Source organism: Crocuta crocuta, unplaced genomic scaffold (assembly GCF_008692635.1).
Source record: "Crocuta crocuta isolate KB4526 unplaced genomic scaffold, BGI_CrCroc_1.0 scaffold471, whole genome shotgun sequence".
Taxonomy (NCBI): domain Eukaryota; kingdom Metazoa; phylum Chordata; class Mammalia; order Carnivora; family Hyaenidae; genus Crocuta; species Crocuta crocuta.
The window spans coordinates 114796-131376 of NW_027533285.1; the positions used below are offsets into that span (position 1 = coordinate 114796).

The 16581-nt window shown below is 34.8% G+C and overlaps 1 protein-coding gene across 1 annotated transcript in view; it reads right to left on the bottom strand.

Annotated features, from left to right (window-relative positions):
* The window catches only part of LOC144218270 (exocyst complex component 2), a gene marked incomplete at its 3' end in the record, with an annotated part of 168588 nt that overhangs the window by 91469 nt on the left and 60538 nt on the right, over positions 1-16581 (bottom strand). Inside the window, exons 3-6 of the mRNA XM_077748126.1 lie at positions 15207-15383; positions 12696-12822; positions 1494-1607; positions 181-305 (exon numbers count right to left, since the gene is read on the bottom strand). Of these exons, the coding sequence (XP_077604252.1) occupies positions 181-305; positions 1494-1607; positions 12696-12822; positions 15207-15383 (543 nt within the window). The remainder of the gene's footprint in view (positions 1-180; positions 306-1493; positions 1608-12695; positions 12823-15206; positions 15384-16581) is intronic.

Genomic DNA, 16581 nt, shown 5'->3' on the forward strand with positions numbered 1-16581 from the left:
TTTAAAGTACCAAGCCTTCAAAGAGATTCCAGCCTGGTCTGCAACAAATATTTATGGCACATTTTAGATCTCTACTTTTATAAATACAGACTGAATGTCACACCCTGTAAACACTCTGCAAACACAGTGTTGGGTTTCTGTTGTGGAAGCCCCAGCAGATGGCTCTGAGGGTCACCTTACCTGAGAGGGCATCCTGAGCTTCAAAGAAAGTACTAAGACCTCCTTTCACATATGCCAGGCTGCCTTCACTTTTCTTGTTAGCCTGTCTCTTCAAGTTGGTGACTGCCATTTTAAGCTGTTCAAAACTGAAATGAAATTAAGAAACCAAAAGTTTAAGACTCCTAAAAAGCAAAAAACACTTCAGATAATGCATTAAATGTAAAATACTGAAGCTTAAGTTAAGAAAGACAGAGACTGACACAGTATGTAACCAGATGAAAACAAAAAGCTCTCAAATTCTTACCTACATCTAAACATTTTTTTTTTGAGAGACAAGATCAAGTGCAAGTTGGGAAGAGGAGCAGAATGAGAGAAAGAGAATCTTAAGTGGGTTCCATGCTCTGTATAGAGCCCAACGCAGTGCTCAATCCCACACCCTGGGATCATGACCTGCATCGAAATCAAAAGACATTCAACTAACTGAGCCACCCAGTCACCCCTACATCTAAACCTTTTATTTATTATGAATAACAAAATTACAGTAACTATAAAACAGATCTTTAGTCCTCAAATGGTCGTATCAAATATGTCAGACACCTAAGAAATGAATACACACATAAGATATTTCTACAAGCAATATATATCATGTATATGATTTGCCAGGTAAGGAGTCTTGAACATCATGTCCCTGTGCACAGGCCTAGACCAATGAGTGGTTATTTAAGTTATCTAAGGCAGAATGCCTCTGATGTTCATTTCGGTGTTCTATATCAAAATTAAACATATCATGATTCACTACAATCAATATTCAGTCCTCTGTCATTAACAGTGAAATTTCAGAAAAACCTGGGGAGGTTAACTCACAATTTAAATAACTAAAAAAGACCAAAATACTTTATCTCTACATCTCAAGTAGAGAAAACTAGTAGGCCTCTATATTTCAGAAGTTTTATTTCCAGCAAGGCTAAGAAAATCTGGTTATAAAAGTTTGAATATATTTTTGAGTGCCATGATAGCCCTATGCAGAAAACTGAGATCAATTCTGAAACACAGTAATAGAAAAAGCACATCCATGATGTATAAAATTAGAACCTTCTTCTGCAATGAAAGATTTGACATTCCCTTTAAAAATTTACTGTTTATATAAACTTTCCCTCGTGTTTTCTAATGGTTTTCACTCTGATAGAAAAGATACCCTGAGATATTCATGAGCTCACCCAAAGTCAAAGGACTCCTATGTGGCAGAGGCCAGCCTAAATCCCATGTTATCATATAATTGTATTAGGTACATCCACATGAAACAACATTTAGTCAATAGTCCAACATCCACTGACCTGGTAGTTGAGTGGTTTTCTATAAGATACCAGGCAGCTGAAAAATTCTCACTTGTAAAATCAGCACTCATTCCAGGAAACAGCATTTCTAAGTCTTTCTGGGGAAATTTACTTCTAAGGGAGAAAAAAGATTTAAAATATACTTCAAATGCTACACTACAATAATGTAACAGACATCCTAGAGTACCTAATGTAATAAACATGACTACAAATCATTAAAATTATACATCAAATATTATGAATCTATATTTACATGTGTATACAAAATATATTTCCTATACCTCAGCTCATTTCTTATTATATAAACTTCATGTATATGTAAGACATTAGTTAAAATACAGAAATTACATCAATATAGAGTTTAAAGAGGCTGAACTGATACTTTATGATATCTATCCAAATATGCAATCATTCTCTATTCAGTGAATAAAAATCAAAATTTGGATACACTGAAATTTAAAAACATTAGTTTGTTAAAATGGTTTTATTAAAGATTTATATGAAAGTTGTTTTAAAACATACTAATGCCTACTGATAAAAATTAGAACTAACTATATAATACTTATATTTATATGTCTATATCTAGAATAATTTTAAGAAAAGCTTCTAACAGTCAATCCCTTATCTGCAGCTGACTTTATTGCCTACATTTTAAACATCAACTTCTGCATCATTTCATTTATGTATCTATTCAAATAATAATTACATATTACTACAGTTCAGGCTCTATGCTGAAAGTCAGACATTTGTATCTAAGAGCAAAAGTAATATGGGCAAACCCTGCTATGGGAGTATGAGCTAGCAGCCCTCACCATATCCTCAACTCTTCATCTGTGCAAGATGAAGTCCAAGTTCTACAGTCAAGTCTCTCCATGATTCAAACCTGCTTACCTCTCAGGACTTATTTCTGCTACTCTAATCCTCAAAACTGAAGATTCAGCAACTTCAAAGGGATTATACTTTCTTGCACACATCATGTTCATTTTACTTCATTCCTCTGATCTTGGTGTCTCTATGACTGAAATGTGGTCCTCAGCCCCATACACTGGATAAGCCAAACTCATGGGGTATGGACAGGGCACAGCACTGTTTTACAGCCCAGTGTATTCAGGGTCATGGGGAGGTGGTGGAGGGGGGTATGGAATTATCACCAACCTGGAAGAAAATGTGGGCAGGTCCAATGACTTCTACTCACTCTTATCTGAGAGAGATCTGATGTCACATTATTATGAACATAGCCTCAATTCAGAAATTATGCAGTGTGGTCCAAGATCAACACTCCATCTTTACCGACAAGTATTCTCTGACAGAGCTCTTTGACTTACAGGTGACCTTACATACAACTTACAATGGCCTGGGGCCTGCCCTCTGCAGTAAGGTGCTCATCTGGTCTCAAGAAACACCTTTCTTAGAGCAGACACCTTTACTGTCCATGTGCACTGTTCTTTTGCTCTCAGGTGCCAGGGTCTGTTTCACAAATGCAGGGAACACTCCATGGAAGCCACACTCCCCAGTTATGAGTGAAGAAAAGCACATACTTGTCATACCTCCCCTTCACAGCCTAGCATAGCTCTTGTCAAAGAATCTCACAAACCCTTCCCTTTCACTCCTGGCTCCCTTCATCCCTTCCTAGTCCCTAAAAGGGCAAGAAATGCAAACAGCAAAACCAGTTCTCTATGATTTCCTTTGTGAACCCTACCCTTTAATCTAGAATCCAACATCTACTTGTCAATACCTCAGTCGATAGAGACCCACTTTATTTCCTATTACACTTACCTTTCTCACTATGACATTTTCTTTTTCTTTTTTTAATGTTTATTTATGGGGGGGGGAGAGTGAGGGAGCATGTGGGGATAGGAGCGGTGGGGGCAAAGAAAGAGGGAGACAGAAAATCCTAAGCAGGCTCCGTGCTGTCAGGCTCTGTGCTGCTCTGCCAGCGCAGAACCCAATGTGGGGCTTATCATGACCTGAGCTGAAATCAAGAGTCAGATGCTTAACCAACTGAGCCACCCAGGTGCCCCACACTGTTTTCTTTTTTAATTAGTGGGGAAAAAGCCTTGCTTAGCATTACAGTAACAGACAAGATAAAATGAGACTTTAAGAAAATCATAGACATCAAGCTGCATTACCTCAGTATTAGTAACTCAGAGAGTAAGTCAATCTCACTGGCTCCAAAAGTTAGAAGATTACAGTCTGAATCTTCTTGGGGTTCATATGTGGTCCAAAAGCTTGTTGGTCATTTTAACCAGACAGAATCTCTGAGAGGAAGCTGGAGAACTCTGCATTTTTAGAAGTTTTTTGGGGGTTTGGATTCTTCTTGTTGGTTTGGTACTTTACTTAAGTAATAAAATCCTGTCACCTTGGGAAGTTTTTCTCATTTTATTTGTATACCATGCCTCCAAGTTATAACTTTAGGGGAATATAATGACTGAGCTGAAAGGGCTGAGCCCTAGCTAAGTAACTAGAAACACTTCATTATGATATGCATAGGCCATATCCCATAGTTCTACCTGAACTGGTGGGCAGTGTCTGTCTAAAGTGCTGTGTCAAGGATCATATGTCTAAATTGGAAAGAACAGCATAATGAATTAGTAGGGTCTGTCAATGATGTGAAGGAAAAGTGCATGGAGCAAATCCTCCACTTTTTTGTCAATCTTACTTCTTTTTGACACTGAAACTGGTATTCTATGTAATCCTAACACTTTGCTTGTTCAGAAAGTTAAATCATCTTAACAGAATAAAAAAGTACTATAGAATCATCTGATATCAACTAAACCCCTACTATTAACAGTCTTTATGAATTATTCAACTATGTGAAATCCTCTTCTAACAAGGGTCAGTTCCAAACTCTCAGATTAAAGACACGGCTAACAAAAAAAGCAGCAAAAAGGGATTCTGAGAAAGCAAACGGAACTTCTTTATCCTTCACTCAAGCCTGTAGTCTTATTATGATTGCGTGGTTCCCTACCCATAATCAGAGCAGAAGTGTGAAGAGGAATTAACATTAAAAAAAAAGATTAAAAAATGCAAACATAAATCCAAAATATACAGCAGTTCTACAACTGCTGTTGGTGATATGGCTGAGACTACAAAGTCCCCATGGGTTTGACAGTTAAATCATGCTCAACATAGTTAGTTTAAAAGCAAACAAAAAAACTGAAAAAACCATTTGTTTTTCTCTGTGTAGTGTAATGAAATCAACGTCCATTCATGTTGTTGTAAATAACAGGGTATCCTTCTTTCTCATGGCTGAATAATATCCGACTGTACATATATATACATCTTATTCATTCATTCATCCATTAATGAACAATTAGGCTGTTCCCATACTTTGGCTATCATGAATAATGCTGCAATGAACATGGGAGTGCAAATATCTCAATATCCTGTTTTCATTTTCTTTGGATATACACTTAGTAGAATTGCTGGGTCATAATGGTAGTACTATTTTTAATTTTTGAGGAATCCCCATACTGTTTTCCAGAGTGCTGCACTAGCCACTTAAATGCCTTACAAATAAATAAATAAATAAATAATAAAAATAAAAAATAAAAAATATGTGAGGTGTTGGATGTATTAGTTACCTTCATTGTAACTAATCCTTTCACAATGTATACGTTTATAAAACATCAAGATGTATACTTTAAATATCTTACAAATTTATCTGTTAGTTAAGCCTCAATAAAGTGAAAATGTATAAAAACAAAAACAAAAAACTTTGGATACACACAGTACATATGAAAAAGGTCGTATCCTAAACAGTTAAAATGCTTAAATGGGTGATACTGAATGATGCAAATATGTAGCTATCTACAACTTCCCATATTTAAAATTCATCCAATTCTTACACTTTAATTTTTTTTTAATGTTTATTTATTTTTGAGAGACAGACAGACAGAGCAAAAGTGGGAGAAGGGCAGAGAGGGAGACACAGATCCAAAGCAGGCTCCAGGCTCCAAACTTTCAGCATAGATCCTGATGTGGGGCTCGAACTGGTGAACCATGAGATCATGACCTGAGCCGAAGTCAGGTGCTCAAATGACAGAGCCACCCAGGAGCCCCAATTCTTACACTTTAGAAACATCTCATTTACAATCTACTAAGCTGTTATTTTGACAAATATAAATAGACCTGTCTTATCACAAGATAATAGACCTGATGTCTATATCAGGTAAAGCCCTAGGAGGTGAGCCGTTAAGAAACTCTCCTACTTCAGGAGTACCTCCATATCTCCCTCCTCCTCGAGAAGAAGCAGAAATGGGCCTGGCCACATTACTAGTAGTGGAGTCTCTTGGTGATAAAGAAAAGCACATGGGACATGGCCAGGCCTCCACAGGCTTTGCACCCTCATCTCTTCAATCATAGGCACAGCATGTCGCTGGCAGGGCAAGGGTGAGAGGAAGAGAAGGAAGATCTTGAAATGGAGCTTTGGAATTAGTGTGAGTGGTGAGAAGTCACTTTGGATATTTGGAACAGGCTATGTGCTTCTACAAGAGAGCTCTATGCTGAGATTTGAAGCATTAACCTACTAGTATCTCATTTCCCATGTACATGTATTATCTCTCATTCATATAGCTCCTTCTGGCACCTAAACGAGTCAGAGTTTGAAAAGTACTGGATCTCTTGGTCAAAATACTGTCTCCTCATAATCACCCCTAAGACTGAGTTTACAGTGATTACCTACTGAAGACATTAAAACTCATTTACCAATGTTACTATATAAATTTAAATTGGAAGAGTATTGAGACCTACACTAAGAATCATATTTACAAGAAAATAAATTATATTAAAGATGACAAAATTCTGAGAGAGGTCAAATGATTTACCCCAAATCACAAAATTAGGTCTACTTTTGGCTTATGATCCAACATGCATTCTCCACCCTCAGACCAAACAATCCCACACAGCAGCACAATCATAAATATCAATTATCCTAAGCAAATCATGGTTATCATATTTCCTTTGCTATCAACTGAGTGATCTTGCTTTGACCAGTGATGTCTGAGGAATATTTCTGGAAAAGGTCTCCAAACTTTAAGAAGGAAAATAAAGAAGAAATAGTGTCCTTCTGCCTCTAGACATTATTGTGTTTTATTAATTATTGTATTTTATACCTTCAACATTAGATTTTTGTACTATTACTTACTATGTGTTATTATTGCTTCAATACCAGAAACTGTTTTAGCCACTTGGCAATTACAAAGAAAAAAAATGTTATGGTAAGGGCTACAGAATAGCTTACCAAGGTTCCTTACATCTTGGTGACATTACTAGGTCACTAACTCAACCAACAATGGAGTCCACCATCTCTGGACTCAGTATATTATGAGAAAATAAATATTTTTTTGTTTAAGCTTACTTTTCATTTTCTGTTACTTATAGCTGAAGGTATCCTGAGTCCGTATTTGATCCTAAAATATATGCGTAATATATCCTCTACACAAATACCTCAAAATGACCATGAAAGAGATCTGGAAAAAACACAATGAATGACAATAACTAGGGAATATATTTACAAAAAGCAAAGGTGACTCATAACATTATATAAGTGAGAGGAAGTAATAATAAGTAGTGGTTAAGAGCTCAGGCTCTAGGTTCAATCTCAGAAGTTTCCTAGATTTGTCTATATAACCTTCAAGAAGTTATTTACTCCAAGGTCCCAGTTATTGGATCATAATATCTTCCTCCCAGGAATGTTCTCAGGACTAAAGTAGATAATACATGTGAAAGGCTTAGTAGTTTTAACACACAATACATTTTCAAAAATGTTATTTGCTGTTACTGTTATTCTTTATATTTAGTTCTTTATATTTTACAGACTATTTTCATAAGTATCATTTTATTTGACTATCATAACAATATAGTGAGTTATGTATTCCACATTACAGTGAGGAAACAGCCTCAGAGATGCTGCATATAAATACTTGAGATTTGAACCCAGTACTTCTATTGTCAAATAAAGAACCAGTGACTCTGAAGTATAAAATAGAACCACAACTACACATCTAGAAAGAGAGAAATTTAAGGAGAGAGTGGAGGGAGCGTTGTCTTAGAATGCAGATAATTGTTAATGGTCTTTATAACAGTATTAGGAAAGGAAGAAGCACTGCGTCAATGGAGCTGATAGTGTAGAAAATTTAAAACTTAAATGTTTGTTCACAGTAACTGGATTTTAGGCTAAAGCCCACCAAGTGAAGTGATGATTTAACAAATCAGTAAAAACAAGGTATATTCTAAGTAATTTAAACTAAATTTACACTTTAAATCTACAACCATAGAGTTGGGAGAGTGAAAGCAACACATATTCTACTATGCAAACTCATGAATTTCAGGAGCTGACAACTCTTGCCACCCCTAAAATATATGTGTTCCATTAGATGGCAGTGTAAGCTCAGATTTAAATCTTCTGAAAAGGTTTAGCCCATGCTATGGGAAGATCCAGGTAAACAGACTCAGTGGTCTGATTTAAAACCAACAGGAATGTTTTTAAAATATCAGAATTTGCTTTCAAATATAATAACAATCTGCAATAATGACCCTTAAGCAAGCAAAACAAAATCATTTTGAGAAAAATTCTAACCATCCCACATAGAATGAGGCCAGGTTACAGTTGTGTTACTTTGTATTTGCATTAAAGAGAACATGTTTTCTTGATTTGGCAGATGGAAAGATGAAAGGCGGAGAGACTAACATAGTAAAAGTGGGCTTAAATAGTTCTTTTGAGTGTGTGTATATTATACTCAATTCTTTTGGCTTTCAATTTTTAGCATCGCTATTTTCACTCTGTTGTATTAAATATTATGAGCTTGTTTTTGGTTGTATGTGTGCTGTGTTGCTCTTTCTTCCTTTCTTTCTTTCTTTCGTTCTTTTCTAGGGGGTAGGGTGTGACAGTTTCTGGACTTAGGCACTATATCACAGCCCACATCCTGTTTCATAAAATTTCTAAGAGGTAAATTTATCCAAGGCTCTCCTCTTCTACACTCATACTAAGAATTATTTTGCCACCTTTCCCTGGTTTCTAAATGTAGTCGGAAAACTGGTCACCTTTTCTTCCCATTGAAAAACCAGATCTGCATTGCCTATAAAATCCACATGGAAATAAAACAGGTAAATGGTGCAGCAACTGGCTACTCTAGATAGCCTTTCCTATCTAATTATTTCACAAAATAATTAATAATAAAACAGGTAAATGGTATATCAACTGACTACTCTAGATAGCCTTTCCTATCTAATTATTTCACAAAAAAGTTGTAGACCACGTAAAAACAAGAGCAAAGTTCCATTTTTATGTCCTCACTCCCATATGCATACAATGTCCAAAAACATTACTTATAAATATTCTATTAAAGAAATATTTATTTTAAGAAATATAACCTAGTGAGGGCTTTTACTTAACATGAACCTGTTTTACCTTCTCTCTCAATTTAAGTGGTTTGTCTCCCTTACAATTCAAGCTGTGCAAAGAACACACACATCTGTGACAATCAATATAATAAATCAGAAATACAGACTTTTTACAACTAAAGCTTAGTCTCAGTTCAAAGTGAAGGTATCTTTTTTGAAGCAATTGGTAACATTTTTATAAACATCAAGGCACCATGTGTGCAAAATATCAGTAAAAACTTTAAGAATATGAAGGACTTAAGGAGGTGAATGAAGCCAATAAATGCCAGTTGTTAAACCTGTAGCTGAAAGACCACGGGATGCATGCTGGGCACAATAATAAAAGGTTTATTAAACTCTGACTCACACCAAAGAGTAGCAAGAAAACTATATTCTGCTACTCTTTTTTTTTTCAAATTCAGATGAACTGGTAACAACACGACAGGACACCCCACTGTTCCACATTGTACATTTGACTGTCAGCTGAAGAGAATTTTATAACCATTCACAATGTAATTACCAGCAGCGGATTCATCTTCCAAAGTGACCTGACCACCTTAATCTAATTCATCAGGACCACAGTATTTTATAAAAAGCAATCATAATTCTTCAAGCCTTCTCAATTAATATATTTCAACAAGCAGGTAATATTAAAATCCTGTTATTCATTCTCTGATGATGTTTTTTGAAAAAAACTAAAAGTAGATCCTCTTTCAACCTTTTAAATAAAAGAATCCCTCAAATGACATTAATATACAGAAATAAAAACCAGTAAGGAAAAGCTCATAGAGTTTCTAACCTGAATGTACATCCTTCTCTATGCACAGCAAAGCTTTTATCTAAAAAATATTGAGTCAGGGAAATAAAATCCATCAATATTTTAACATATGCTTTTCCTCTCCTTTTCTCTTTTTCTAAAATAAGATTTCTATCTGAGGTCTGAGAATTCAATAAAATAAATGCAGTTTTCCTGGCAGTACCTTTAAAAAATAAAAAGGAACCTGAAAAAGTATTTGTCTAGCCAAAAACATTCTCTTCTCTTGTTTTCTATAACTCTTCCTACTTTTACCTTTCATTTTCTTGCTTGCTAGTATCTCTAGTCTGTTCTTTTACTGGAAATTTTTCAGAAGACTTTAAATAAGCAGAAGGATTACTGGGTGTCCTTCACTGTCTGGAGGACCTTCCCAGTATTTTCTGATTCTTATAGGGATCTGTGCCTTTCTCTGTCCCTATTTTGCAACTCTGGTGGAGATGCAGAAGTTAAATTATGTAAGGCTGATGGTAACCAGGAATACCTGTCAGGTGAAGACGTAACTAATTGCCAACTAATTACCATGCAGTAGAAGCAGCCAGTCTGCATCTTTCAGCATTCCTCATTGCCTATTATGTCTACCCTCTAGAATTCCCCCTGAACTGGTTTTAACATTTTACTAGTTTTTCCATTAATTAATGAATTAATAAATAAATGCTCTTAAAATGTGTTCATTTTATATTTGTATGACAGTCATGATTTTTACCTTTTCAAAAGACTACTCTTCAATTATCCCATGGCTGAGTGAATTATTTGAAACTTAATAACTTGAAAAAAATATTACTGTTAATTTTATCACCATTTTAGCACTTCTTAAATTAACCCACATAATACTATTTTAAGATTTTAATAAAATCTATTACACCAAAACCTTAATAGTCAATAAAAAGAAATTCTCTTCCTATGTAACAGAGCAGAGCCAGGAACAGTGTATTATACAAGAAGTGCAAAGAATCATTGTAATAATGACAAACATTTTTTAAGCACTTGCTATAAGACATACTCTTCTAAGCATTCACTCACTGACAACCATCCTATGACATAGGTACGGCATGTTCTACCTAAGGAAACTGAGTCAAAGAGTCGTTAAGTAACTTGCTCAAAGTCATACTGCTAGTAAGCAGTAGAGCTATGATTCAAACTGAGTTTGTCTCTAGACTAAATTAGACTACCTCTCAGAAAAGAAAAAAAGAACTTTTAAAGAGCCAACCGCTTTAAGTGCCATTATTCCTGGCTGCTGTTACCAATGTTACCAAAGAATAATTCTAACCTGTATTAAGAAAAACTGCTATTAGAGAGAGTTCAAGCCTAACTCCTTTGCGGGTAGCAGCAATAACAGGAATAATAAAGACAATCAAAAGGTGGAAAGACCTAGGAAGGTAAAGAAGTCATAGAGGGGGTGCTTATATGCCAAACTGAAAATTAAGAAAATCTATTTTATGTTAGTAAACATTCAATTTAATCCTAACTTTCACAGTTTTGTCTCAAGCTCTTACAAAATTCATACAATATTCCTAAACTGTATTTTCATTAAGAAAGAATAACCATACAGGACCTCCTGCTCTACAATTCTTTTGTGGCAGACTTTGGAAAGAAGCTGGATTTCAAGAGTATTGAACCAGGCTATTAAAAGGCTTAGGATCAACTGTGAAATCTATTCATGCTTGAAACTCTGCTCAATTTAAATAGCTAGTGATTGCCATTCTTTTCTAGACTTTCTTGATCCTCAAACTCTTTATAGAGCACTGAAATCCTTAAAACAGCTCCAGAATGACCCATTCTAGAGAGTTTCAAAGATGCAACCTAGAACAGCCCAAGCTCACTAAAAGCTGCTAAGCCCTAGGATTTCTCAACACAGGGTAAATTCCCGAGACAAACACTTGCTCCCTTCCTCTTAGCCAGAGGTAAAACCCCACTAGGTGAAAAAGAAGCTTAATATTTGAATTACTAACGGTCTTCAGTGTAGGCATGAAGGTTAAATATATAAAGATTACGTAGAAAATTTTCCCCATTCTTAGAAAAACTTAAAGCTATGGTTAAAGTGTTAATAGAACTTGTCACCCTCAGTAAGTGTTTATAAAGCAACACTCAGTATATAACTTCATGAGCAGAATCACCAATGCTAGAAAATAAATTAGACACAATTGATGTGTTAGATGAATTGATTAAGTAAGATGTAAAGATAAAGGTACTAATTATAAAAGTTACTAAACACTGTCCTAGCAATTAAGAATAGAAAATTATAGATTTGGTAACATCCTGAAAAATATCATTAACCTGTCACAATTCTGATAAAGTTAAGTCTGTATTAAGTATGACTTATAAGCAGGGATTGTAAACAAAATATAAACTACACTAGGCCTAATTATTCCAAAATATTTCCTCAAAACATCAAGCATATAGAAAATTCTGTTTTGGAAAAAAAATTTGTAATGTTTATTTGTTTTTTAGAGAGAAAGAGACAGAGCACAAACGGGGATGGGGGGAGGGGCAGAGAGAGAGGGAGACACAGAATCGGAAGCGGGCTCCAGGCTCTGAGTTGTCAGCAGAGAGCCCCACATGGGCTCAAACTCAGAAGCCAAGAGATCATGACCTGAGCCAAAGTCTGACGCTCAACTATCTGAGCCACCCGGGTGCCCCAGAAAATTCTATTTTGATTTCAAGTACCATCTAAATATTTAAACTCAACAACCTCAGATAATGCATTCTCATATCATTAAAAGTATTAGTTATTAATTACTAAAATTTCAAGATACTTTTCTTCTTCACAAAATATAAACTCAAAAAACTAAAAGAGGTAGGTGATTTCCACCAAAAGTTTTAACTAATTGGAACACTCACAAGCAGCAAAGCTGACAAGGCTTCAGAAATAACACTTGTCTCCCAACAATGGTGGTATGTATCTTCAACTGTACTTCCCTGGATGTTTCTGGAGTTTCACTTTCCCCACTCTTAAGTATATAAAACTTTTCAGCAATAAAGAAAACTGAAGGCAAAATGGTACTCACTTTTCAATCTCAATGCCAAGTGGATTAGCAGGGCGCAGAGACAAGGGAGGAATTCCTTTATTCCTGTCAGTACGCATATCATAATAATTCATTTCATCAACCCACACAGCAGACTGATCCAAAATACCTTCAAAAATGAGGAGCACATCCTTAATAAGATACAGACTAAGTCTTTCCCCACAGCTTCACTTTTTAAAGACCTAAAACAAAATGCAAGCTAAGGTAATTTCAAGAAATATGAGAGCACAAAAGCTGTTTGTTTTTTGGGGTTTTTTTTAATGGTCTGTGGATTGATTAATAACACTAAAAATCTATAAAATGGGAAAAATAATACCTCTTGGTTCATGGTTACATTGTACATTATTCAACAGAGAAGACAAGCAAAGCCTCTGAGAAAAAAAGTTCTGCTAAAACAAATGTATTTTATAAATAAACAGTATAATTAAGTTAGTTAATACAAAAAATATCCAACAATTCTTTATATAAAGAAATCAGTCAAACATTCTCTAAGAAATGCATGGCTTGAGTAATGGAAATGACTAGGATATTCAGGAAAAAGGGACAGACACTGTGAACAAAATATAATCTCTGAAAATGGTACTCTCTTTTACGTGATGAGATCCTTAACATTCACGTTGGCATAGGACTGACCAAGAGGCTTACCACTTCTGGCCTCGGGTTGAAATAGAAAATGGGCAAAGGGCCAATGAGTGGCTGGGGGCTGTGAAGACTTCATGGAAGGTATTTGATCCCTGACAACTTCTAGCTGTATGAACCTCTGTTAACCAACTAACTCTATTAGTACCCAGAGTTCTGCCAGAATGTAACAAGATGCTTTGTTAGAGGTTATGCTCAAGTCTAGATACTTCTGAGTTCAGTTTGATAAGCACACGACTGTACTAGGTCCTGCTCAGGATTTTTTTTTTTTTTTTTTTACGTCTTTATATATTTCTGAGAGAGAGAAAACAGCATGAGCAGCAGAGGGTCAGAGAGAGTGGGAGATACAGAATCCAAAGACAAGCTCCAGGCTCTGAGCTATCAGCACAGAGCCCGACGTGGGGCTCGAACCCATGAACCATGAGATCATGACCTAAGCCGAAGTTGGACACTTAACCGACTGAGCCACCCAGGCACCCCAAGGATGTTTCAGAATAAAGTTAAAATTTTCAAATAAGTTGTCTTTATCTGTTATATAAATATGATAAAAGATTGTGGATTCTGCCAAAATGTCTTAAGTTCCTTCAGAAAACAGGTAAGAAGTTCCTGCTTTAATTTTTCATTTTTGATGTTAAATAAAAATGAGTAAATAAAAACAGGAATATTACATACGTACATATGTATGCATACACATGTGAGTACATGTGTATATACATGTATATATGTGTGTATACATATATATGTATACGTATATGTAATTTTATGTGTGGGGGGGTATATATTCTTTAGGTAATTTTTATTTTTGGAAAAAAATCCAGGAATATAAGGAAGATAATACTGTAGAAAAGCTCTATGCTTTAAGATAGAAAACAAAAACAATTTGCAAAATTATTTACTTTTCAATATAAGAGAGATGTGTGACCTGGGCTTAATTAAGCCTGTGATATTCTTACTTCAAACAAATATTTATCAAGTACAGACCAAGTACAAGACACTGCAGGACCACAAAGATGAATCTGACACTATTCTTATTTTAGGAGAGATGGCCATGCACAGAAATAACTGTGAGAAGAATAACTTAAAATGATAAATTAATTAAACACTTACTTAGGATCAAGGTCTATACTAAGTACTATACAATACATGCTCTAACTCATTTAATCCTGTGAGGTAGGTAATACCAATGTTCCACTTTTACCCATGAAAAAAAACTAAGCATTCAAGTTCCACAGCTCATAGTGCTAGAGTGCAGGTCTGGCTCCTCAGACCAAGTTATTAACTACCCTTAATTTGAGAAAGCAAGTGTTAAATGCATAAAAAGTAACATATAAAGTGCTGTAGGATACAAAAAAAGAGTGATTATTTCTAGTTTGGAGGGCTAAAGGAACATTCTGGAAAGCAACACTGTGTCCTGGCCTCAAAGGATGGAGGGAAAAAAAAGAAACAAGAACCTAAATAGTATTACTTAAATAATATTGCTAATTTAGCCACATCGGGAGGATATTTTACCTCAAATTTCAACTGCATAATAGGAACAAATGCAATTACTGTGTTCAAGATCAAGGAACTAAAGTTGGCAAATCAAAATGTTAAGTAAACAGATTTTATAAAGAATTTAGAATGATAATTCTCTCATGACCATCATCTTTAGGTTTTACTGTTAGCTCACCAAACTGCCTTTCCAAAAGTAATGCAAAATTTAACCAATATCCCATTCCTATCAAAATAAATATAATCTAAGTTAATGAGATGTGAAAATAGGAACATTTTATACAAATCTACCAGTTTTAGACTTTAAAAGACAAAACCCATTTTCATTTTCCTCTTTAGAAAAAAGTCATGAAAGATAGATACCTATTTTTTCAGGTTTGAGTAGCTTGAAAGACACTGTTGAGGTTCCTTTGCCACCTGACTTGGTTGTGACAATAATGTCTCCTTTGTCATTTTTAGCTTGTCCCACTCGGCATACTATTTTACTCGCAGACATCCATTCTGCTGTCAGAAGGCAATTATGTCCACAAATTGTCAAACCTGGAAATAAAAGCATGCATGTAACCAAATTCAAAAGAACAAATCTAAGATCTTACACATATCTGTTACATAAAAAGACAATGCTTCTGTCATTGTTACCAGGCCTTTTCAATGAACAGAAAAATAAATCTAGAAATAACATTTCCTATTCAATAGTTAGTTATTTCTATTACTGAATATACCTAATGTTATTTGCAAACATAGTGTACTGATTTTTGTCTAATCTTTTTTCTCTAATATTAAAGACTTCTTTAGATTATACTTAAATTTCTTCAAACATCAATGGGATTAAAAAATAATTATGTGTAAGCATTCCAGATTACTCAGATTATGAGAATCTTAAATTATGTTCACAGGCTTTAGAAGGGAAAATTATTACTATTATTAGAAATCTAAGTTACTGATATAAAATTCTACAGTGTACAAAGAAATATATATATCATTCCCTAAAAACAAATATATTTATCCATCTTCTTAAAAATAATCTGCATTTACTTTTCTTACTGTTTAAATTATATATGTTATACATGGTGGATATTTTAGTTCAAGCACAGCTTGAAGTCAGGTAAATGCAGTTAATGTTCTTTGGCATTACTGGATTACTATTTCTTTTTCTTTTTTTTTTTAATTTTTTTTACTATTTCATTTTTTATATCTGCACCCTATAAAGGTAATTCATGCCACCTTACTGTTTTCCTAATGATACTATCACTATACTACATTCTGTTCTTGTAGTAAACCAACACTACCAAAATCTCCACTCATGCCTGGCATCCCAGCCCTGATACCAAGTAAGTTATTATAATTTAGGCAGTAGTCAAATAGGGAGGCACTGAAAGACTATAGTGAGGAAGATGTAACCCCAGAAGGAACACCAATATATCACCATGTGGACACACTGCCAGCTCTTCTACTAACTTATTTTCTTTGTATTTTCTATTTCTGCAAAACAGGGAAAAATGTAATAAAGATCTATGGAAAAAATAACCAAAATGTGATAAAGACCAAGACACTTTGTACTTTTTTTCCTCATTATTTAACTTTTTATACTGCTCAACAGTCAAGTTTGGCAATTACAATTTTTTTCAGATACCAGGATTAATGCCTCAATTTCATTTAATTAGCCTCAATTACTGCCAAATTTGGTTTTAAAAATGTAGGAAGGGAGTCAAGTCATCTTTTGTTAAAACGAAAGCAC